This window comes from Centrocercus urophasianus, unplaced genomic scaffold, assembly GCF_019232065.1.
Source record: "Centrocercus urophasianus isolate 14NV4802_14NV808 unplaced genomic scaffold, USGS_Curo_1.0 seq_12, whole genome shotgun sequence".
NCBI lineage: Eukaryota > Metazoa > Chordata > Aves > Galliformes > Phasianidae > Centrocercus > Centrocercus urophasianus.
Genome location: NW_024884364.1, coordinates 52,388,376 through 52,414,819, shown reverse-complemented (window position 1 = coordinate 52,414,819; position 26,444 = coordinate 52,388,376). Strand labels below are relative to the sequence as shown.

Genomic DNA, 26,444 nt, shown 5'->3' with positions numbered 1-26,444 from the left:
CTCAACACCAACAGAACATGGGTCAGCTATTAACCCAATCTGGACTGAAACCAGGGCATGGGGTGCAGTGCAGTGCCAGCTCAAATGATGGCAAATGTTACACATTTTGATACACTGGTAAAACACAGCCCTGTGAGCAGAGAATCATTGAATCGTTGAATGATTTGGGCTGGAAGGGACCTCAAGGATCATTAAGCTCCAAACCTCCTGCCACCAACCTCCACATTTAATGCTAGACCAGGTTGCCCAGGGCCCCATCCAATCTGGCCTTGAACATCTCCAGGGATGGGGCATCCACAACCTCTCTGGGCAGCCTGTTCCAGCACCTCGTCACTCCGTGAAGAACTTCCCCCTGACATCCAATCTAAATCTTCCCTCCTTCAACTTAAAACCACTTCCCCTTGTCCTGCCATTATCTACCCTTGTAAACAGTTGACTCTCCTCCTAAAGAATATGCAGCTGTGCTTTTCGTTTTGATAAAGGAATTTGAGAGGAGATTTCAGGATTGCTGAAAAAATCATGATTTTTTTTTGGTATATTTGTGACTCCATTTTCAGTCAACATAAATGCATTACCTATAAATTTTAAAATGGAATGTACAGAATTTCAATCAAATATTTGATTGTATTTCTTTACTGGATACTTTACTTTATAAGCCACCAGAAAGAAATACCTCTTACTTCACATTCATGTCTCAATCATGTCATCACTTTTTTGGTAGCACGTATGTTTGCGAAGAGTTATTTTCAAACATGAAGCACAGGAAAAGTAAAATTTCATCAAAAATCTCCAACAAACACCTTGAGACCTCACTAAGAATTGTGACCACTGCCATTGAACAAGGGTGATGTGTTAGTTTCATGAAAACAAGGTCAAATATCTCACAAAATTTACGATTTTGTTGTTGTTTTGTCTGTTTTAATAAAAACCATTAAAAAATATTTTTTTTTATTACTTACATACATTAACTGTATTATATAATTTATAAGTGCTGCTCCAAAAATAATGCCTCCTGTTGTATTACATTGGCCCTCAACATCAGAGGTGGATCTTGGTGGTATGGCAGTAGAGACTGAACCTTTCCACCAATATTCTATTACATGTCATTGCTGTGTGACAGATGGCAGCAGAGGGGCAGTCTGACACAACGGCATCTGACATGAAAGTGCAGATGAAGCAAAGGTGTGGAATTGCATTCCTGTATGCAGAAAATATGACACCCATTGACATTCATAGATGCTTGCTTAATGTTTCTGTTGTCCAAGCAGTGTACGTGAGTACAGTGAGGCAGTGGGTGGTGCATTTCATCAATAGTGACAGCAGGTCATCTCCACTGGAGCAGATTGTTACAAGAGCAGCATACAGGCTCTTGTTCATCACTGGTGAAAATGAATAACTAATGGCAGCGACTGTGTTGCCAAAAAGTGCTTTCTGGCTGAGACCTTGCTCTATTAAACAGTGTTATTGTGCTCTTTTCATCTGTTGTACTTTCCCTGGAAATAATTTGGAGACATTACTTTTGGAGCAACCTTCACAGGTATGGCCCTTGACAACCTTTTCACTCACTGTGGCCCAGGCAAGCTTAAGGGCTGGACATCTGCTGACGCACTAACACTGGGTGGGCTCACTTTTTTTTTCATGAATTAACTGCTTACTTACTGCTTTTCTATTGCAGCAATCAAGAAAGTATTTTTTAAACTCCTGGACACAAACTGAATTATTTTCAGACAGAATGAAAAAATCTGCCTGAGTTGTCAAGATAAATCAGCAGTCCTTCACCATGCAGGAGACAGGAATAAACACTTGCTCACTCAATATAAACATCCTTTTTCAGTGTACTTCTCACCTGTTGGTGAAATCTGTTATAAAATTTTATTTATTTCACTCCAATTCTACATAGGCAAATCTAGATTTTTACACACTGTATGGTGTAGGTTTACCCTGTGTTTCTTTATACCATTTCGCAAATTAAGTCAGTCCTTCAGGCAGGATTAACTGTGGAAATAATTTTCTTGTCCTGTGAACATTTGAAAGATGGAAGATAAGTCTTCCAAATTCTCACTGTTAGGGAAAAAAAATCAAAAAGGATTACTTTCTCTTTTTAACTAAATGACTAAAACTGTGGGAGAGGGCATGAGATGGATCTCTGTGCTTACTGCTTCACTTTTAGCATGCTCCATAGCCCTGTTTCAGCCTGTTCTAACCAGCTTCCTCCAAAAGGAAGCTGGGTGTGGTTTGGGGATAGATCACTCCAGCGGCTGCTCCAAATAGGTGGTATAAACAGCTTCAATAGCCTTGACTCCCTCTGAAGTTCTCCAGCACAATCCCACCAGTTCTGCACTCCCCTGTGCAGCACCCTTACCCATTCACAAGCCACACAAGAAGACATGCAACACAAATCCTTCACTTTCATGTCACCAAAGCACCCTGTGGCAACTCTCAGTACATCTCATAAATGTTCCAGCTACTTTGACTTGAGAACACGCATAGAACCCACAGGAAAACCTCAGTTTTTCCCCACTGGGAAACAGGTTCAAATGCTATGTGGGTGTGCACTTACAATCAGTCTACTTCAAAAGGGTCTAACACTTATTAGAACAGCAAACACTCTGTGCTCCTTACCCTTCTAATTTAATAGTTTAAATAAAGCATCCACATATCCCCTAAAAAGCAGTAACTGGGTACCTACCCATGTCTAGGCATTAACATCTGAGAAAAATTCCCAGATCACCAGGATTTGGTAACTTAAAGGCAGCCTGCTCATTTACCTTTTCAGGTGAGTCTCTCCATCTTTCCCCCTAAAACTAACTGTTCTATGGTTGTACAATCAAATGTTTCCTAGACAAAAAAGAAGTCCTATGTCTCTAATAAGGAATGAAAGGCCCGAAGCTTAAATCCCTGAATGTTATGCACAAAAACAGAACCTGTTTTTTAAGTACTGGGATAATGTGGACTGCTTCCATCTCTCTGAGTCTGATCAGAATCCCCACTTTTGATCTGAAAAGTCTTTTGCAAAAATTAACCATAATTAACAAGTTTATGCAAGGAGTTTTCGATTTCTGAGAAACTTCCAGACTACCTTTACATGACGACCACACACTCACACGGACTAAAGATGTTGGTGCTGATGAATTGCTGCTTTCAGCTGCAGAATTTAATTATTCTAGTTCTGTAGAGCTGGTGTTATTGTGTGGTGATGCTTTTGTCTTCTGACACCTCAGGGAAGAAGATGAAATGAAATTTGTACATTCGGAGTGCCAAAGGGACAGTCTGGATAAGAAATGCTGCAATAAGACCTGCATGACTATGTCATCTGGAATGAATGATGAATTCCGGTACTTTAGATCCTGTTTTCTAGTAGCAGATTGAAAATATTCTTTTTAAAAATGTTATGGGAAAATCACAAGCAAGCTTATTTTGACAGATGAAAGAAATGAGCTGGTTTATATTGCTTGATTTCTAGCCTGTATTCTTGATTCTGCCTTTCCCTTCACTTTTACAGGCTCGCAGGTCACTCATCTAACTCATTTTCAGTTTGTCAGTCAGTAGTCACTCATATGGCTCTATATCTTTGTAAATGACAGCTGACACAAGACCTGGTCTCTTCTTTCCACGATGCCTTCTAAATACCGATCTGAAGGAGTTGAAAGGACTCAATATATTTGATAACAGCACATTCACCAAGCGTGTCATAAAGAAGATTTTAGAGTTTACAATACTGCTGTGCAAGAAATATTTCTCCATCAATAGCCTAATGAAGCCTTAAGTCGCAAAACAGTTCCTAATATTGGACATTATGACAGTCAATGTTTTTGTTTCTTTATTTATTTTCTAAGGCATTTTAATTGTATCAGAAGCAGAGGTCATCTGGCTTAAAAAATGAATATCCAGCATCTATAGCCAAACAAGTATCTGAGAAGGACATGGTATCTTCTAGGCTTCCAGTTTGGACGCTACACATCACTAAAACTGGTGTGTTGCACAGCTGTCTGCATTTCAATTTGATGCCTGATGAATGTCTTTTTGGTCTATTATTATCTTATTAATTAGTTATTGCTTATAGGTTTGGATGCTCTCTATTCAAAAAGGAGATTTTTTTATTTTAAAAATTCCTAAGGGATAACATTTTTCAGTGTACTGTACAGATAATCATGACAGCTCATCAGCTTCTATTTACTGAGCGGTCGTGGGGTAGAAATCAATTTGCTTTTTGAAGAATAAACAGAATTTCTATCTTGCATGCAACGAATGGAACTCCCTTTTATTAAAAATGTAGAAAAAATGTTTTCAAAATGGAATTTTAATAAGCAAGTATCACTATCACTTTCCTGAGGAAGAGCAGTGCCACCACTTCTAAAAGGCAAGTGATAGCTTTGCAATTTTTATGACAACCACCAACTCCTGTATCTTGGCCTATCATATTTCCACAGGATGCTTCTCATTCCAGTTTGTCAGGGCAAAACAGCAGAACAAAATAACAACTAAACAAAAACCAACAAACACATCTGGTGAAAGGTTTTTCCGAGCTGTTATGAAGAGCAGAAGACAATGTTCTGAAGTTCTGAGAAACCTAAGCTGTTAATACTTTGAGTAAATTACATGTATATATCGTGGCCTATTTGTAAAGCTGTAGGTTTATTTGCTTAGGCATCTAAATATCTCAAGGCAGTTCCGAGGTGGATGTTGTTGAGCTGACAGCCCTGCCTGCCACACCAAACCATCTCACCGACAACACGAGTCAGGGCCATGCTGTAATCCCAAAGTAGTATTTGATTTGAATGCCACAGGGACCAAAGTGTAGGAAGAAACAGATTTAAAGGTAGTGGAGGCTCTGACACAATTTGGAATGAAATCAAACAACATGTTGACTCTCTCTTGAGAGAATGTGATATGATAAATCCATGATGCATTTCCTCACCAGTGTGATCTGGGCTATGTTTACTGTCAAGAGTGCCAGGTTGCAGCAGGTGAAGCAATTTCCTGTGCACATTTAGAAACCACTTTGGAATACTTCAGGGTGATAACAGTTGGTTTAGCCAATATGATTAAAGAGATATCACCTCCTTTTCACTGTTTTGCAGCCGTAATCCTAGAAGAAATACTCATATAAGCACATTCGGGAATGAAATTCCAGGGGAGAAGAAATCTGTAACACCTACTCACAGCTAGCATTATCAGACAGGTGAATTTTTCTATACTTGCTTTCTCATTTTTCTCAAGGCGAATTTACTCTAGTGCAGGAGACCAACAGCAGACACCTGAACGCCTGTTTACAAAAGTGAGAATACAGGACACCATGCACTTACGGAGAACATAGTAAATCCTGAGCACATAAGCACATCTTAAGCAAGAAGAGTAGAAGTTAGAGCTGTAAGTCCAAAGCCTGAGGGGGTAAAACAGTGAAAGAGAAGAGTGCCAGTAAAAGTTTCCCTCTTTCTTCTCTTAGACACACGGTAAAAACAGGACAAGTTTTATGTAGAAATATAAAGATCTCAGCCTTCCTAACTGAAGCCTTAAGGGTACACATCCTGACTTAAAGAAACAGCAGATGCATTTGATTTTCAGGATGTACAGACTTAGTGCTTCCACTCAAGTCAGTATATCTGTCCTTCACCCATTGCAATGCAGTATTCCTTCTGACTGGTATCACACATAAAAAAATACAAAATGATCAGGAACTGTACTCAGCATTACTATTACAACTCTAAGTACCTGACTCCTTCTTGTGATAAATCCACTCTTGTTTTATGTGTTCAGTGACACCCCATTTAGTTTCTAAACACGGTCGGTATAATACAAAAATGTCTCCCTTGGCACACCAATAAAACCGAATGGACTTAAGTGCTATAAACAAGAGATTCAATTCTCACCCTCACCTGACACACAGGGTTTTGTCAGAATTTTGTGGCTCTCCAGTAAATGCTGCAGACCATCAAAACACCTACATCAAACATTAGCAAAGTGAAGTTGGTCCGATTAAAAAACAACACCATTACTAGAGACTGCTATTTAAAATGGCATTCACAAGAGGCAAAACAAGTTTAACACATACATTTTGGCAATGCTGTATTCTGATTCTTTAAGAATGCACTACATACTATGAGCATTCCTATTACAATTTTATTGCAATCTTCAAGGTGTTCTCAGAAGATACTATTCTTTTTTTTAAAATATGGGCTTGTTTGCATCTTATTTTACAGCCACTCTTCCACCCTCCAGTTTCATTTCTGAAATTAAAGCTAGTGACATTTCCATATCAAAGTTTAAAATTAATTTGCTTTGTGGAACATGCCCCTTGATCTAAAATACTTCATCCTAATTAGGATATTTAATTTGCTGTAATGGAATCAGCTTCCATTCACTTAATCCAAAACTGTGTTCTGAAAGAGTACATTTTCTCAGCACAAGTCCTTCTAAGGTTTTTCACATCAGGACAGTGCACCTGTGCAGCTAAACTGATTTCAGATTGAATCTACTTATACCAGTACAAAACATTATTTGAAGTTAACCTTGAATGGGTTTGCCTCACTTTTGAATGAGTTTTATAAACAATGTTCAGTTTTCTAATGTAGATCAGGAACAGAAGACAGAAAGTAATATACTGTTACAAATACATTTTAGAGTGGAAGACCAAAATGAACATTCCTCCATATTCCTTAGCTCAAATGCCCACCATGGAGTACATCCAATTCCCACCAACAGTTTTTTTCATTTGTACAGCTTCCTTCTTTCCTGTGCCCTTTTCTCTATAACATGTTGCATACATGCAGATCGTGCCAGATCGTGCCTGCTTCTCATAACAGGACGTACGAGGTATTTCCTTGGAACACTTTGCATATTCTGGCTCTGTGTTAGAACGCAGTTTTGTTACCATGCATGCAGCAACAGGGACAGATCAGTGGAGAGAGTCAGTGCATGGGCAGAGCTACAGACAAAGGGGTACGACTCCTCTCCTCTCACTGTGAGCTCTCTTTCCACATAAGCATTTGTTCTGGGCAAGGCTTGTCTTTGTCAATGTTATATGTCTCATCAGTGCAGAAAAGTGCAATAAATATAACATCATAACACACTCTGAAACATATTCAGCTCCATGCTGACTGCAGCATTCATGATGTAGAGATTCGGCAACAAAACAATGGGAAAAAATAAATAAATGTGTACCTTGAAAAATAGCCAGGCAGTCATCCATTTGACCACTTTTACAACCCAAAAGACATGCTTGTAGAGCTCAGTATTCACTACTCCAGGGTCTACTACATTAGCAGTCACATGGCTTCCATTTGCAGTCAGAAGATGCTGTAGTCGATAGGTAAATAACACAAGGGCAAGTTTGCTTTGGGCATAGGCTCCATGGGGTGAATACGAACATCTGTATATGAGAGAAAAAGGAGGGTGGGATATGCATATGAAAAGGAAAGAATCATGAACAAAACAGAATTGCACAAACATCCAACATACTGCATTTGGCAATAGCCAGCAAATAAACAGCTTTACACTGAGTCTTCTTCCACAAGAAAGAGCTTGTCAGTAGCGGGAGTGCTGTTTGCTGCAATTCCAACGATTATTCCATAAGATACCAAGTTTGATTTATGAAAAAAATAATACAAATTTACACAGTACCTGCCAGAATCACTGGCAGAAAGCACTGAGGCGCCAATCTGCAAAATACCTCCACAAGTACCCTCCCATTCCTCACCACGCTGTTCCCACACACGCACACACCATATTCCCACCAAGAAATCCATCCCCATCATACTGCTTCTGGTTATTTTTTTTTGTGCTGCAGCATGACCTGCCAGCTTCTGATTAAGGCTCCCATACTGGGCACAGCACAGATGATTAAGGCAGTGGTTGCACCTGCCCTGGTGACACCAGGTTACACACAGCTAGAAATGGATGTGAAGATGCGGCAAAGAGAGTGGCTGTCAGCATGACCAGAGTTATGTCATACACAGCCCTTAGAGCAAAGGTGGCTGCCTCACTCTGCCAGATAAGGTACAGCGAAGGCACACAAACACACAAAGAGTTAGGGCAAAGCCACCTGCTGAGCATCCTGTTTGTCTATGATCTGGATGCTAAATCTGCCTCTCTTTCAAGTCCAACTTTTCAAGAACCACTGATTAGATGGTTTCACTTCATGCAGACAGCAATATTTTTTTTTTTTTAAATAAGCAGCCTAGCTCCAGACAAATTAGCTGGTATGTCACTTAAAACACTCCTCCCAATAGGGGCCTCATCATCATTCCTACAAATTCCTGTGCATTAGTAGTTCCCTCTCCAAATTACTATGGGCCTTTCATTTAGCCTTATTTTGTGCATGTGTGCTTGTCAGAACCAGAGGTAGCTCCTAACGTTACATCCAGCTCATAGGTAAAGCAGGCAGGTGCCTAAAACAGTAGTCTCCTGGGGGCAGCAGAACTGTAACAGGCTCCATACTCATCCCCATCCCCATGCCCATCTCCATCTGCATCCCCATCCCTGTGCCCATTTCCATCCCCATCCCCATCCCTTCCTGCTCTGCAGAGACCTGCAGAGCAATAACACTGCTGCTGCTGTCCCTGTGCAGACAGATGTAGCACCTGCTACTGTTGCTGATTTTCTGTGATTGTTATTACATGCAGTTTTATTTTGAATTAATAGAAAATTCACCCTGGCCTTTTTGTTGCTGTTGCTGTTTTTTGTTACCTCATTCTTGTTTAACACCAAATTCAGAATATCTTGTACACCTCACAGAAACCACTGCATGCTTGCTAACAGGCTGACTCTGCAGAGCTAAGAAGCAATTTAACTGTTAGGCTGTCTTAATGGATTCAGAAACTGTGCGACACGATGGTAAATCTTACAGCTCAGCTGTAGGAAGTAAAAGACAACAGTGCTGAACTTCAAGTGCATCCCGCTCTTTTTATTTATTTTTTGGGCTTTTTTTTTTTCCCTAGTCTTTTTTTTTTTTTTTTTTTTTTGAAGCAAAACACCAACAGGCTGCAAAAGCATTATGTAATTTGAGAGAGGATGAAAACAGACAGCTGATCATGACCAGCCCTTGTACCAACCAACTGCCCCAGCTGGGTAACACAGCTCCATCGTTATAAAGATATCACCTGTGCCTCATGGAAAAGTGGCTATTTTTGGAATAAAGAACAGTCACTGCACAAATATACGTAAATGTGACTCGGCATTAGTCAGGAAATTGCAATTACTGTTTAAATTCAGAGATGTCCATGCTCTGATCTGAGGTACTCAAAATGTCACCCCTCTCAGGCATATTTCGGCCCCTGCAACCCAAAGGGCCAGATGCTCAGCCACCACCTTCTGTCTCATGCAGCGTAACAGGACTAATCTCACACTCCCCATAGGAAGCCCTCTCAGCTGCAGCCACCTCTGGCAGCCAACTGGCAGCAGCTGCCACCAGGATGATGGCAAACCCCAAGCCAGGGCTCAGGACAAACTACTATATCACGTTAGAGTGATCTTGCACAGCAGCTCACAGGGAAGCAGGGCCAAGACTGCTTGGACTTGTTCTACCTGGGTCACACCTGGCTATCAGTAATCTTCAGAAGGCAGTCCCCATGACTTCATGTTCCCACATTTTGTGCCACTGCTGTTTTCCTTACCTTGTGGCAATGAAGCATGAGCTACAAGGGCCGGATCCTCAAAAGCCTTGTACTTTGCATAGATAACTATGTCGGAGAAACACGAGTGCTCAGAAGATATAAAAAGCTACGCAATCAGTACGGAAGCCTTTTATATCCCAGAGCAGAGATGCAAATGATTTTCAAGGCAGCAGGAAATCAGACTTCAGTACCATACTATAGATAGAAAGGACACAAAATTGGATATTAGGAGCAGACACTTTGATAGAACTCCTACAATGTTTACCAGCTATCTTTCCATTTCCTCAGTGTGTGTGTGCTCTTGGCTTTCCAGGAATCTGGCACCACAGGACTATTCAAGACAGAAATAACCTGTGGCACATAACTGGCTGTTTTAGTTGTACTTACACTGAACAACTGTTTTGCTCATGAGACTTTGTCTTACTAGGTTCATTTTGATAAAACATCACGTTGGGAGAAAAAAAATCAATGCTGCTCACTTGACTTCATTAGATTTAGTCTTGACTTCATGAGTCAGAAAAAGAGAAAGGAATATGCTCCTGTACCTGTATCATAATTGCATTTCTCATGCACATACACGTAGTCCATGCATAGAATAATATCAATTTAAACTCCATACATCTGAAAGTAGTCTCTCTTGGTGCTTTATGTTCTCCATGTACATTTTCTCCACTGAATGATATTATAGTTGTCTATTAAACAAAACAATAGTGTTGACACTGTGCATTTACACATTGCTTTCCTATTCTGAAGGCTATAAAGGTTGGTTGTCTGAAAAAAATGTTTTTATGAGAAGCTAACTGAGGCACAGCAGGAGGCAGCTTACCAGCAGACTGCATTGGCACACCATTGCCCAAGAGATACTAGGTGATGCTGGAACTCCTGAGAACTCAGGGTTCCACTACTTAACAGCAAGGTAGGCTGGCACTCAGTATGAGAAAATCTGCCTCCTAACTGGATGGCCTGACAGGTAGAATCATACTGACATAGAATCACAAAATGTTTTGGGTGGGAAGGAAGATCAAAGCTCACCCAGCCCCAACCCCTGCCATGGGCAGGGCTGCCCCCCACCAGCTCAGGCTTCCCAGAGTCCCATCCAACCTGGCCTTGTGTACCTCCAGAGATGGGGCACCACAGCTTCTCTGGGCAACTGTGCCAGCACCTCGCCACTTTCCAAGTAAAGAATTTATTTCTAACATCTAACTTAAATATACCCTCTTTTAGTTTAAAGCCATTCCCCCTTGTACTATCACTATCTGCCTGTGTAAGAAGACTAGTAGCTGTGTCTGGAATTGTGTCTGGAAGAGCTCATGCCCACCCACTTGTGTGAGCAGGGCTGTCTGTGGACCACTCTTCCCACAACAGAAAACAGTCTCCCCTTGGAGTTGCTGCCCTGCAGCATTTTGCCATGTTGATGCAGATAAAACAGGGCAATGCCCAACTCACTTAATGGAAAACCATAGGAAGAGCTAAGGCAGACAGAATTTAATTAGTTGCTTTGAAATCCAGCCAAGAGAGTAGCAATGCACAAGACCTTCTTCTTCCTTTTAAAATAATATATCATCAACAATTCCGTAGTGATGAATTAAGAATTGGGATAAGGCAGGGTATGCGTTTTCTTGCGGGTCGATTTTTAACAGATTATTATTTGTGGCTTAAGATTTTTTTGCAACGTAGGCTGAAAAGTTTATAATTGCAAAAAAAATTGAGAGAAGAAGAGAAAAGGATTGGTTTGCATTTCTGCCAGAACAAAATAAATAGGTATTAAGTTGTGGAGTGAGAGAATGCCTTGTGGTGTGCTGATTTTATTCTTTATTTCCACCAGAAGCTGATTTTACTGCTCATCCCCATGGTGCTTTCTTCAGTAGCAGTCTCCTTAGCATGCTGGGTCAATGTACTTGTAAAAAGTAATGAGAAGCCAAATTTCAAACCGGAGCCTGCAGTGGCTAATTAGATATTTAAGCACGGAGTCTGTTGCTCTCCAGTTCTGAAATCCGGATCCATGTTTAGCACTTCGCCTGGCAGCTAGGCTTACTCTGGTTTCTTTTTTTGGCTTGCTATAGTCAATCTGTGTGCTGTAAAGGTCTCCCATTCATCTCGAGAGATACCAGGTTTAGTCAAGGACATGAAGTCAGCTCAAGGTCCCTAGTGAGTACACAGGGAAGCAAAATTGCTGCTCTGCACAGGCCACTGCCTTCACGCCCACTGCACGCAGGCTTCCCACGCTGCATTCTGCTTTTTCTCATTCACTAGCAGTTGCTTTGGCACTGTGCACACATGTGGAAGGGAACAGATGCAGCATCTTTTCCCTTCCTCGGAGCACCTTGCTTCAGCAATAGGCTCAAAGAACCAGTGGCTGCCCTGAGCAGCACACAGCTACGTGTAACCCGGCTGCAGCTAGCAGTGTGGTGTGACTTGTACCTCGCTCACACCGCACTGCTCTTGCATGTGTCATCTTCCCCTCAGCTGTCACCACGCTCCCCAATTTCCCGTGTGTTAATTCGCCTGGAGGGCAGAGTGTGTTAAGATCCAACTGCAGAACAACCAGCCTGCAATGCGCTCCATTAGAAGACAAGTGATGCAAAATGTGGGTGACATGCTGGGGCTTATAATGAAAGGCCACACAAAATTTCAATGTATGCCTTAGGATGAATCAGTGAATTAAGCAAATCACAGACTTGATGTATTAAAATGACTTAAGTCTCCTAACGATTTATGTATTAATCTTGCAATATATCATCACCGCTACTTAGTCAAGAATATAAAAGACTATTATTAAGCACTCATAAAGATTTCACAGTCTTAAATTTCCTTTCTCTGGGGAATGCAGCACAAGGTTTTTGAAAGATTTTGCAGTTTATGTTAAAACAACTGGAGAAATATAATGCAGAATACAGGTATGTCTTTTCTGATTATCATAAGTAGTTTTTTTTCTCTAACAAACCAAAGCTTGAGTCCTAAATATAAATCAATAGATTTAAGCAGACTTCCTGACAGTACTATATGTATTTATGCCAGGAACATATTTGCTGAGCCTCATCAACTGTGATTTTTCCTTCGTCATAAAAAATAATACAGAGAGATGGAAAAAAGAGAAAGTTGGAGAAATTACCAAGTTACCACCAAAAAACTGTATCTTGCAAATCGAAAGAAACACACATGCATTAATAAAACAGAACTAAAACATAAAATGCTTACATGCCCACTGGGGAGATACTGGTTGTAGGTGGACAGTTGGACTAGATGATCTTGGAGGTCTTTTCCAACCTTGATGATTCTATTATTCTACTTACTCATATTTTATTAGAGTTATGTTTTGTACATAGTTGTCCTGTTAACAATTGATGCTACTATGACCTACCTTATAGTTACCCCTCAGCATACTCCCACTGAATGCTCTAGCACTTATAATTGGAATGAATATAGGTTCAAGCATTAGGGCCTCCAGGAACCTCTGATGTTGGAAAGGAAGAAGACAAGTCTAGTAAATGAAATGGTTAGCTGTACGAATACACAGCATTCAGTGACCAGCTCCTTGGAACAGCATGTAGGAAATGCAGAGTGAACATAAATTAGCCTACTGTCTTTGAAGGACTATGTTTACTGAAGAAAGGTCTTTATTGTACAAATATTTATAAAAAGCAAAACAACCAGGAGCTTGTCATTCTGGGCATTACTGTCATCCTGATGGAATCAAAACATAATTGACATTTGGCTGATCCCTCCTCCTAATGGCAGGCAGGTAAGAGCCCTCCTGATCTGTTCACTGCCTTGCTGCATGCAGCTCCACTCTCTGCGCTTAACACACTTCTAAAATGTATGAAGCATTGACTCAGAGGCTGGTCATCTCAAAGTCTGAGCAGAATCACTACATTTAAAAGAATCTAATTTTTCTGTTTGTGAATAATGGGCGTTGATTTTTTGTTGTTGTTGTTGATTTTAAATATTGATGATCAGTTCAAGTTGTAATTACTGTAATTCCATTCTCTCAGAAATAATAGTGCTTTATAAAGGAGCAAATAAATAGCCCCTTCTGAAGCATTTTTCTGAAGTCCGTTCATAAGGTGCAGAGTTAAGTACTGGCTAATATCTGAAGTGATGTTTGAGCATAATGATTTCTCTTCATTCTATTAAAAATCTCCATTGAATGAATGAATAAATAAGTAGAAGTAAGCAAGTTGTTGCATTGCTGCAGCCAGAAAACAGAACAAGGCTCCAAGACCTACATTCTGTGTCCTTGTGCCTCTCTTGAGTGATTGGGAAATATCACTGGCACGTATCTTTTCATACTATGTCTTGGATAACGTGGATCTTAGGTTATTAAATATTGTCACGTGTCTTTCAACATTATCTCTTGGATTTATATCAAGAGCTCTGTGGCACCCTCTACGCATTTGTGCAGAAAGATTTTCAGTTCTCCTGCAACAGTGCTTTCAAACTGAAGGGAGTGAGGGGTATTCCTGTGATTTTTTGCTTCTACGACAGTGCACATAGGGCTCAAAAATGGACCAGTAATAACTTAATTCCAAATCTTATTTCTATTTTGATAAAATCACATTAAAGTTGGTGTAGCCTTCTGCAGACCAGCTTTTCATTCTGGGACTGAAAGGGAATTCTAGAGTGTGGTTATGCATACTAAAGTGCCGGCATTTCAAATCCTGCACAGTTTATGAAATGTAGCTAGCAGATTTTAGGTATATTGCATGAAACTTATTGGCCCATATATGAAGATAAAGTAAAGTTTCATTCTGTGATGGGCTGAACTCACTGCACCACCTTGCACTTGGGAAAGTGATGAATGTGTTCTACAAGAGCAAATATTTGACATGATGCAGGACAGATCTGCCTTACAGGGGAAAAGTGGCTTGGATGTGCACTCGGACAGCAAAGTACATATTCAACTGCAAGATGAGGACAATGTTTTGTAGGAAATGTTGTGTAGGAAATCTTGTGTCATCACAGTCAAAACAGAGGAGCAACATAACAGTAGAAACTCTGGCACTCAAAAATAATTTCGAAATTGTTTTTTTGTTTGTTGAAACAATCTTACAACTTCTACTTTTTACAGGCTTTTTATGTGCTGACAAGAAGAACATCAGAGACTCAGAGAGGTTAAACTTACCAGCACCCAGTGCGTAAATTAAAACACTGTGAGAAACAACCTCACAAAGACTGTCAGCTATTCATCATGAAAAGTCTCTGTTGGAAGTCAGCTAGGTTAAAGAAGAAATACAGCTGAAATGCCAACAGGTATAGGAGAGATTAAAAAGTTGAAGTTTTCTGCACCCATGGTATGGCAAGGCAAGAAGATGGAAGGCCTCAGCCAGGAGAATTTCTTCATACAGTAAAAGCAGTCCTGTGAATCATCTCTTTCAACTACATGAGGATTGCTGTGCCACAGTCTTTTTTCACTGTGTTAGCTTGGATTCCCCTTAAGCTACAATAGCTACAGAAACCTCTCCCCAAACTTCAAGAAACTAGGAATGTACTAGTATCCCAAGTGTCCCATAGTCAGCATTACAGAATGGTTATCTCAAAGCTCCATAAGACATACAGACAGCAATCACTTTCTCTGCCATGTTGCCTTACAGTTGTTTGGTTTGGTTTGGAATCTATCTATTTATTTATCTATTTATTTGATCTCCCAATGTTACATCACTCTGGAACACCATGAACGGAGTTCTGTAATCAAAATCAGACTCCAACTCCCTACTTTGTGCCGATGAAAGAAAAGTTGCAAAGGAGAAGAGCCCCTGCTTTCACGTGGACATTTCTGTAGCGATGTATTACAGCTGGCATCACTGTTAAGGGCTCCTACACTACACTGCGAGCCACAGCCACATCAGTCATCTCGTGTGGCTGGAATAGTGCTGTGTGCAGCCAGTCTCAATGAAGCTACGACGACTGTAAGGCATTCTGGCAATGCTAAAACTGCTGGGGGCTACAATATTTGACTTTTACAATGCCTTATCTAATTTAGGAAGTATATTTTTCATAGAAATCAAGTTTTTTAAAGAAAACTCTTTAAACAAAAGACTGGTGTTTCTGCACAGATGTATTCAAGTAATTATGCTGCTTTTGGACAGAGAATGTTCTGCTTCACTGAAAGAATAGAGCCTAGGATGGAGACTAGAGCAAAGTTTAAGCGTTATCATATTTAATTACGGAGGCAGAAATCTGCCTTTGTCTCCTATTTCACCTTGTAATCCTTAATGCATGTTGTGGTATCAGAGATGTGTGCTTGTGAAGAACCATCAGCAACAGCAGATGTGAACCCAGACAAGAAGTGTGCGTGGCACACTGTGCATTTTGTCTGATTCCCTTAACACATCATTCTGGGGATTCATGGGCAGTTGTACCACCCTCCCCAGGTACACCATGCAGCTCCAAGGACAGTACTGCTGAAAAGGTATTATGAGGCTGGTGGCATTTAGAGCAATTGAGAGGAATGCTAAAAGAAATAATTGCCCACAACCTGAACTCCAAAGCTTTTAAGGTTCACTTCGCTTTCATCAGTGGTTTTGCTCAAAGGGAGATGTTAAACTAACCTTCACCTCTCAAGAGTGACAATCTGTCTCCACTCTGTTCTCTCTGCAATTCCCTTTCGCCTTCTCTGTCACACTGGTGCAGTCCATTAACTTTCACATTATCACTGAACCGTCCCGACGTTCTGGAAAACAATGTGCCTATGAGATCCTTGTCCTGTGCTCTGCATGGAAGAGTTTTCATCTGCTCAGCCCACCAAAGAGAGAGAGGTTGAATAGCAGGAACACCCATACATCTAATATCTTCGAGCGTGTCACAGTTTTGAACTAGTTCAGGAACACTTTGTCCTATTAAATCATTAAGCATTATTAACAATGCACTGCTAAGACCATTAATCCCTTTTAGACAAGGAGTTTAACATTTTGACACATAAAGTAGCTACATTTAATTTCCCTGAAGACATTGAAGTCGGGCATGATAGTAGTCAGACAGTATTATTGTTCTTCAAAAACCAGTGAACCTTAAAAGTATTTTGATTAAATGGAATGAAAAGATACCAATAAATGTAAATAAATCTTTCTAAAGCTGGCATCTCAAATTAGATATTTCTTCATTACCAGCTGCAGGAATGGATTGGAACCACCTGTGATCTGCAACATGAGGAAGAGATATGCTGTTCGTGAACTAAAACTTTCAACTGAAGAGAGAATTGGTCTTCTAATCTAATAGCTATTTTTTAATTATTATTTTTAATTAACTTACAGTATTTGAGATGTGAGCCTTCGCCAGTACTCATGCAATTAAGCAAAGAATCATTTGACAAAGCAGCAAATCCTTTTGCATTTACAGCGCAAGGTTTTTGCAAAGAAAGACTGAAATGCTCTTACATGGATGTATTGAGCACTGGAATACTTACTGCCACGCCGTAGGCGTGAAAAGTAGGAAACCTGAAGAAGAAATTATACTTCTAACTGAAAACAGCAGTGTACTGTAATTGGTATTGGTTTCTGTCAAGGGAATGTGATTTATTTTGCAAACAGAGCAAGAATATGCAATAGAAGTCATTGTGGGGCAGCTGTTTTAACAATACAACTAAAAAAAATACCCACCCATATATTTCCCGAATGAAATAAAATCTAAAATTACACGTATCTATCATTTTGACTAGAATAATCCTTTATGATTACAATATCTGTTGTTTTCATAGCATTTTATTAAGCATCAGTGAAGTAACATTGCTCTTTATGTGTAACTGTACTGCATAAAATGGATTAACGAATAAAAGGGTAATATTTAAAATCCCTCCTGCTTCCTCTTTCAAATTTTCCTTTATCATTAAAGAAAGAGAAAGTAAAGAGTCCTACCATGCTATTACTATAATACATCAGCTTCATGTTTGCTTTTGTTTGATTTGAAGATATATTACATTCCATAATGTCTTCCAGCCAGAGAATTAAGAAACTACTAGTGATAGATCAGTCATGAAAAGGTATGAGAGGAACCAACTGGGAAGTTAACAAAACAGTTATGAAAAAATGTTGACTCATCAAACCATTCTTAAGAAGAAAAGCAAACCAAAACTAAAACCAAAACAAGCTAACAAACAAGCAGACAAACAAAAGAAAGATTTAAACTCATGTTCACCTTTAAAAAAATGGCATTTGAAACCATGAAGATACTTTACTCTCAGAGAATGGCTTAGAAATTGAAGGTTTGCAATTTCAGTTTGATTCAACCATATATCAACAATGTGAATGACAGTGTACATTTAAGGGTAATTACAGAGAAACTAGAAATAAAACACGATTTGGCCTGAAAAATGATTCATATTTTCAAAAATAATGTGAGATTTTAATTTTTTGTTGCTATCTGAGGACAATATTTTCAAAATCTCTGCAATCTCTATGACATAACCCTAAACTTAATTGCAACTTCATTTACCAGCAAATACCACATATGCTCAAGAAGAGATGAAGGACACTACTGAAGAATAGGAAACCTCCAGACACTTTGCAGGACAGATTTTCCACACTGTGTGACAGTTTCTCTGAAATGCTTTGCAAGAGATTAACCAGAACTGCCTCATCTCCCCAGCATCCTCCCAGGTCCTGCACAGGTTCTTTTTTGCCCAATTTTTACACCAGTTAGGACACAAATGTGACAGCTGGGAATTTTCGCAATTCTTATCACTTCAATCTCAGTTGTCTCTGACATGACTCATGCACTAAGGTTACAGTGAAGAAACACAGACATCATCTGGGGACTGAAGCAGCTTGGAGAGTTACAAAAAAAATGTCATCTCCTTTCATAGTAACAGAGCAGAAAAAAGAGAGCAGAAAAAAGTGTGACTAACTGTTCCTAAATATATAGGCGACGTGAACCAGAAAAGTAGCTGTATTACTATGGCTGGGGAGTTCATAAATTTATGATTCACAGCATTACAGAGCCTATTTGGCATGCAAAAAGAGAAGATGATGAAAGGAGTCGTTAGTCATGGAGAAAGAGCTAGACAGAACACACAGTGATGCTAACCGCTGGGAAAGGATGCGTGTTCAAGTATGACCAACAACCTGGGAAAGGGAGTGAGGTCTTTTTTTGTTCACTTTCCAGAAGATCCTTCTTACTTTGGTAGATAGAATACTTGAAGGAGTGCCTTCCTTCCTAGCCTGGTAAGAGCACCGTGAACTCCTGTGCTCTGTTCAAGCCTACCTCAAATGGAGGTGTTGGCACAACATTCTTCAAATGTTTTCTGAAGCCAGATGACCATATTTTGTCATGGCCATACTTTTTTCTTTCCTCATTTTAGAAAGCATTTTAAGCAGGCAAAGGAGGAGAAAAGGACATAACAGCTAAGGTGTTCCACTGTGGTGCAAAATGTCAGCATGCAATTGCTTAGATTACCACCGCTGAAATGCTTGCAGATAGCTTTTCTGTTAAACTTTCACCTCCTCAAAAACAGCAGTGTTCGAAGTAGGGATGAAGGAGAATGATTTGCCTTAGGGATGCCCTTGTCAACTCACGTGATTTCTGTTGAAAATGGTCTGGATCTAAAAGACCACAAAGGTGTTTGATGTTCTTCGTATAACCTTCAGCAAAAGAACTGGGAGAACAGTCATTGCTCTTGTGCTTTTGCATTTTCAATAACACACATGAAACAAGCTATGCCTTGCCAGTTTGGAACAAGCTCTGTCCTGCCTTGATGTACCCATGCTGTGTCTCTTTCACTAGTGTGTGTGGGAAGAGGATAGGTGGGAAAGAGGGAAAATGACACAGGTGAGAAATGGGACCGGGGCTGGGGGATAAGATAAGCAGAAAAGAAATGGAGAGTCGTATATGATCTGTTGAGCACAAATAAGATGAAGAAGGAAGAGAAAAAGATGAGACAGAGAGGGAAAAGGCAATGGAGAGAAAAAAAGCTGACAAGATACAGGTTAAAGTGAAACTGCAAACTCAGAAATCAAGCAGGCAAGCATGAAGAGAGATAAGAAAGAAAGAAAAATAATTGAGTGTGCAAGGAAAATCAAGGAACATTTAAAATAATGTTTCCACCAAAAAGGATCTGAAAAGAGAAAACAGAGGATAAATGAGACTGATAAGATGGCAGAACGCAAACAAAAGAGGAAACATGGAGCAGAAAACTGCCTTTAATGCTGTTCCCGGCTAAGATATTTTGACAATTATTTGTTTTGATGTGGCCCTGTAGTTACTGTGATACAGTTGACTTCTGGCTTCAGATCAAAATGCTGGACATTAAGCAAAAGCAAGGCAAGCTGGGAGCAATGGCCACAACTGTGATTGTCAACCCAGAGTCTTCTGAGTGGGAGAATGACTGCACAGAAAATCTGTGGTAAAGCAGACAACTGCACCAGTTTATTTTCTCCTTCATGTTAAAAGTCCTTTTACCTTTCCTTCTTTGCCATATGTGATGGATAGATCCCTCCTCTGCCACCATTACTCACCTCCAGTTTGGATACTAGCCCAACCAAAATCTAGAAATAATGGGACAAGAGTATGGTAAAAATTCAGTCTGCTGCCACTGGTAATTTCTCCAACACAGAGTATAGCTCCCTTTCTCCAATGTGAACAAATGACTCCAAATTGTTTGGCTGCCTTCCTGCAAGGTAAGGACTTCCCATCAATCAAGGAACATGGACCCAAGTTACAAAATGAACTACAGCCAATAAGTCAATACAAGTCAAGATAAGGAAAAGCCAGTGCAAATTTTTTAAGGAAGATTTTGCATTTAAAAGGATACAAAAATGAGGGATGCCATCACTGGAAAACTGTGTCAGTCCATGAAATGCTGTCATATCACAGTGCTTGCCATGAACACCCTTACTGCATCCATCAGAGTTTCTAAATGCTACTCTAAATCACAAGGCGACTCCAAGGCTTCACAGTGTCAGCAATGCCTTGGTACTCTGCAGCATCCTTCCAGAGCTGCCAAACCACTCACTCACGCTGTGAAAATGTACCTGAATGCACCAGCAATCCCACTGAATGCAGCAGTGGACCACTTATGAAATAGCAAACTATTCACCCGCGCAGGGGCATATCAACAGCTAGGTTAAAAACTTCAGGACTGTCTTCTTCCACCTGAACAAAGAAGAGGTTTGAAGTTGAGTTCACAGTCCTTTCTGGAAGCCACTGAGGTGCGTGGTGCCTGAGGGAGCACATATTGCCGCCTCCTGCAAAGCACTGAAAGTACCCACATGGGAAAGAGAACACAATATTAGCCAGTCTGCCCTCCTCTGGGTCTGGAATTCAGAAGGGAAGGATTTGGCACAAAAGCTGCAAATCTCACCGGTGCGTATTTTTTTCTTCTCGTAAGATTGGTCATGTTCATGCTCAGCCTGAATTTTTCTAATTAAAACATCTCTGGTTCCCTTATAATATGAGTTAATAATAATGAATCGCAGATAAGGATGATCCTAGTCTAAAGAGGCACAGTACAAGGCTTTGCTATAATCAAAGAAACTACTGTTATCTAGAGCCATGGAACAACCACATTTAATTTTGCATTCTGCACTTTACCCCGAAGAAATACTAATTACACTCCTCCTTATTCCCCTTGCATGGTGCCATTCAACACATGCACATCAGAAATGATGAATATAGACATCAAGTGAAGAGTAAGGATAATTTCCTGCAGTTGTTTTACAAGCAAGAAATTAAACTGCCACAACCCTGCAGAGTTTAAACAATGTGCTTGTAATAAAACTGATGCTGTAGTATGCAATCAGAAGTCTAACACAAAGTTTTACATGCTTAGTGCAGCATTCATATGTAAAATGTATGCATTGAAAACAGCCCGGCCCTCTAATTTCAGTCTTTGTTCCAAAGGCCAGGTGCCTCTACAGACTTGCTGAAGTCCTTGTCAAAGGACTGAGACAGATTTTCTGCAGGGAGATGACGCAAAATCCAGGGTACCTTCATGCAAGTAGCAACTCTTTGGAGTCCATCAGAAGAGAGATCTAATCTGAGGTTAGGTCAGATCAGCACATCACTTCCACATGTGACTGCATGTGACAATCATAAAATGTATTATCTCAGCTATCCTGCTCATTCCTCATTTTGTTAAATAATTCTGCACAGAGATATCTACCACATCATTTGATGTATTCCTCATGTTACCAGCATCCCATAGATATTACTTCACAGTTTTCCTACATGAAAGTAGTTGGGAAGAATAGAGCCATGAAGCTCCATGGACCTTTGCTAGGCCACATGTAAAGTGCTGGGATCTCAATGATCTCCCTGTTTTCTGTTCTCTCAGGGAAGTGCAGAGGGCGACACAGGCAAAAAGCAGGACTTGAGCACAGAATCCTTTGAGGTGGAAGGGATCTTTGAATGTCATCTACTCCAATTCTCCTGCAATGAACAAGGACATCTAGCATCTGCAGTGCTTCACCTTCACTAGCCTGTGAGGGCTGAGGAGGATAGCAGGGGAGATTGGAGAAGGGCCATGGCAGAGGAGGGGGACCAGGAGATGACGAATGAGGGATGTGAGGATGGAGCAGGGTGCATCAGGTGCCAGCTGGCAAGGATGCCCAGCAGGAAGAAATGGCAGACTGGATGTGGGCTTGGGGAAGCTGCAAGGCAGACAGGCAGGTGTGTCCAGGCAGCCCTGCCATAGCCCGGCCCCTTGGCCCTCTCACAGCCCCACACTCAGCCAGCCCCAAGTAGGCAGCCACAGGCATCTGCCTGTACCCTTCTGGGGGCAGGATGAGAGCTCTGCACCTGCTCAGTCCAGGAGAGAACTCACGTCATGATGAAGCCTGTTAGCATTCACCCCAGCCATTTTAAAACATCCCACTTACTCTACCTCCATGATTAGGCAATGAGGAATCCAGGCAGCACCATAGCCATTGCTGCAATGCGAGCACTGGGAAGGAAACAAGGTTTCAAGGTTCATAAGAGACTGCAAGCTTTGCTCAAGTTGTAAGCAATTGCTTGAGAAGCACTGTTAATTAAAAACAAAACAAAAAAATTCAGCCCTAAAAATCCCACAGTTTATCCTGGAAATCACTGAGTACCCGACATGGATTGGTACCTGCTTTGTAAGTCGTCCAGGTGCAATTTGCCTACATAATGGGTGGCTGATGAGACAGTGACGATCCTAGCGCTGTGACTGTGCGTTCCTGATTGCTTCAGCGTATCCAAGAGGAGGTTAGTCAGCAGGAAGTGTCCCAAGTAGTTCAAGCCGAAGTGCTCCTCAAACCCATCCTCTGTCTGCCTTTCAGGGACCAGCATCACCCCCGCTGGAGGAGAGAGGGAAAAACAGTTGATTTATTTGAGAGGAGAAGCTAGACAGAAGGAGCACGGATCTCCTGCTGCACAAGATAAACATGACATTTAGAGCAGTGAATGACTGCTGATGGCATGTGAGGTGTAAACCTGACACTGACTGATTTCTGCTGAGAAAAATGTCAAAATCCCCACTTGCATTCCTTTTGCCAGAAGTCGGGTAGAACGGCTCTTTCCCTCCCTACCTGCAGGACTACAGGGATAAATGAAAGGTGTGAAAGGGTAGTGAAAATATTAAAAGCTGGTTTAACCCCCTGCTGACATGCCAGATTTCAACACTGCAGGTCTTCAACAGTAATAATTCCACCTGGAAGAGGAGGGTGATCCCAACAACTCTCCCTCCATCAAAGAGCTCAGGGGAGCAGGGACAAGACCAAGCCAAGCAGCAGATCTGGTCTCCCAGAGAGCTTTCTTGCTGAGCCCTGGCTGCAGTTTAAAGATCTGCTGAGTCTTTGTCTGAAATCTGCAACTTCAATCTCACTGTTGTGAGTGAGAAAAGATGTTGTAAATTTACCCAGTATATATTAATTACTGTGTTTATATGCAGCTGCATATTGAAACAACTTTCTGAATGCTTATTTTGGCAATAGTTTTGCATATATTTCTAGAAACCACAATTTTCTAACTCAATGCTTAAAATAGGCACCCACATCCCTCACATGCAATGTTGATTTCAGCATTTTGCAGAAAATCTTGAGCTAATGTGTGAACTGTACCGTGTACTGAAGCTGTGTGGGGGTTAGCTATCTCACTCAATTATAAAGTGGATTTTAATGTTATAAATTATTCTTATTTTATTAAAATTTAATTATCACACGAGTGGACCTCACTTCTGTAATTTAAATGCAGATATATGTGGTTCATAGAGAATAATGTTGCCAGCCATTTATCTTCTCACTAATGCACATGACTGTGATACAGAAGAATGGCTTCCTCTGCTCACAGACATAAAAGGATCTCAGCTTCATCCTCACACTACTTCATGTGCCCATTAAAAACCCTTTAACTTAGCTCTGCTTGACATCAGACTGATATTAAATTCCCTCTTAAAATTACTCGTGCTGTCTGTCTGCATCTCTCCTTCTTTAAGAGGATTCAACCATCAGACGGCTTTGCTGAGCCACTGCGGCTCAGGTTGAACAGGTTGTACTTTCAAGATCTCTTTAGCATGGCTAATACCTATAGTTTCACCTGTAGATTCATCTATGGACTGCCAGCTGCTTAATGGACACGCATGTCAAAAATTGCTGGCACTGTGAGGAAGCACAGTCCAGAGGAAAAGAAGAACATTTTGTAGGAACGGAGATTAGCCATGCTGTTGTTGTGCTGCATTATGCAGTCAGGGGGGAGAATGAGCATGAAAAATTGGGAAAATTAAATGGTGAAAGGACATAAAGAAAATGCATAAACCTATGTTATGCATTTGTAAGATGGAAAAGAAAATGCAAGTGAGGAAGGGAGCATAAGATAACTGGAGAAACAGAGTGAGTGAGTGAGGGGAAGGAAGGAGAGAAAGCATAGAGGCAGAATGGAAAGAGAACAAGTGAAAGGCTTGGGTGCAACACAGCATACATGAACAAAGCCCTTCCTCCACTCCGCTGGCTGATGAAATCAATGAGAGAAACAAAGTGCAGATTACACGCCTGGCCTCGATGCAAGCTCTGACTGGTGTTATCTCTGTCATCATAGCCACTTTCCCAGGTCCCTCAGAATGATGGGAAAACCCAGTCACCGGATGCGGCGTCTCTGCATGACAAATCTCATCTTTAATAATGGAGAGACACAAATTAGAGGCTGTCTGTCTGGGTGCCCCACAGTATTCTCATTCCTCAGCAGCACTTACTCTGATGTATGGTGCAACTGCTCACATAGCTGTGGAACAAAAACACTTCCTTTTCCTCCAAAACCTGCAGATGTAGCATACAATGACATCTGAAACAGAGGCCTGGACTAAACACTGGTGTGAAGCTTATGGATGAACAGATACTGAGGCAAGCTCTGTTGGAACTTGGAGCTGTCCTTTTTTCTGGGATGAGGAAAGGAAGGAAAGGCTGGGAGGGAACCAAAGTCTCAGCCGGCTGCAGTGTGAGTTTTAGCAGAGATGGAGTTTGGCATGAGCTGCTGGAAGGCAGATGGGAGCAGCACTGCATCTGTGAGCACTGGGGCTGGTACAAGGAAATGATTTGCACCTTTCTGGGGCTCATCCTGCCTTCCAAAGCTCTAAAACTTGGAAAAGGAGGAAAACAGTTTGTAAGATGTATATTAGCAGCAACACTGATCAACTGGAAGTCCAAGACAGAAAAAGAACAAAGAAAAGCCCTTGCACAGCAAAGCAGATGTGATCCCCAAATGCTGCCTCTTGGTCTCCCTGAGCTTTGGGTCACTATAAGGCCTTCCAGTAAGCATACAAATATCTGCTGGCAGAGTCAGACAGAGGAATAGAGGAATTTGTCCAGGGAGAAATGCTGCGGGTAGGTGCTACAGCTATTCAGCTGTACCATAGAACCATTAGGGTTGGAGAAGACCTTCAAGATCATCTAGTCCAACCATCAACCCAACACCACCATGTACACTAACCATGTCCCTTAGTGACACATCTACACGTTTCTTGAGCACTTCCACGGACAGACTCTACCTCCTCCCTGGGCAGCCTGTGCCACAGCCTCATCGTGTTTTTCGAGAAGAAGTTGTTCCTAATGACCAACCTAAACTTTCCATGGTGCAAATCACAGCCAGCAAGCAATGGCTGTACAGACCACCATTGCTCCCACTGGCCCTATTCTGCACTGACTCCCCTGAGCAGAAATGTGGTCAAGTGCTTGAGCAAGCACAACCACTCTCGCTTGGGTTTGCTGCTGGTACAATTCCCGTTTTCTCTTCAAGAGCAGATCAAATACTATTAATAATAAAATCTTTGAAAGACAGAGATTTTTCTGAACACCTTTGACGTGGTTCATATCAAGGCTTTCAAAAAATGATGCTCTGCAATTTGAAGGCATTTTCTCTCAGTTGAGGAGAAGCCATTTTAATTCTCTGAGAGTGAGTGTGCAAAGCAATACCCAACAGAAAACTGAACTTGGCTGCTTTTCTGACACAATGAAAAAATATTCTTCTTCTTCTTTTTTTTTTTTTTAATTATTAACTACCTAACATTCAGTAGGTACTAAAAGTGGTATGCTATCGATTTTCCTTTGTCCAGAAATGTCATCAGCTTTACTCAAGGGCCTGAAAGGTAACTCAAAGATTTTCCATCTTGCCTATTCACTGTGAACTAAGAATGGTTTTGCTTATTCTTCCAGTGCAGAATAGTACCAAATATCTGTCTGATTTTAATTACCATTAGTCAGTCTCCGTGTTTTTTTTGGAGTGCACGTGAAGTTTGAAGAGGCAGCATGTAGGCCATTAATTCCAAATGCCTCAGTTCTGATATAACCTTTCTTTATATTCTTTCCTCAGATTTAGTTAGGTTGTTTTCAGACAAAAAAAAGTGTCACTGATAGGACCATGGCATTAGGAAATGAATTAATAAGTAAACTGAGA

At 40.9% G+C, this 26,444-nt stretch overlaps 1 protein-coding gene across 1 annotated transcript in view; it reads right to left on the bottom strand.

The window, feature by feature from the left end:
* The window catches only part of DHRSX (dehydrogenase/reductase X-linked), a 161,512-nt gene that overhangs the window by 20,096 nt on the left and 114,972 nt on the right, over positions 1-26,444 (bottom strand). The window contains exons 5-6 of the mRNA XM_042809727.1: positions 22,651-22,858; positions 7,162-7,369 (exon numbers count right to left, since the gene is read on the bottom strand). Of these exons, the coding sequence (XP_042665661.1) occupies positions 7,162-7,369; positions 22,651-22,858 (416 nt within the window). The remainder of the gene's footprint in view (positions 1-7,161; positions 7,370-22,650; positions 22,859-26,444) is intronic.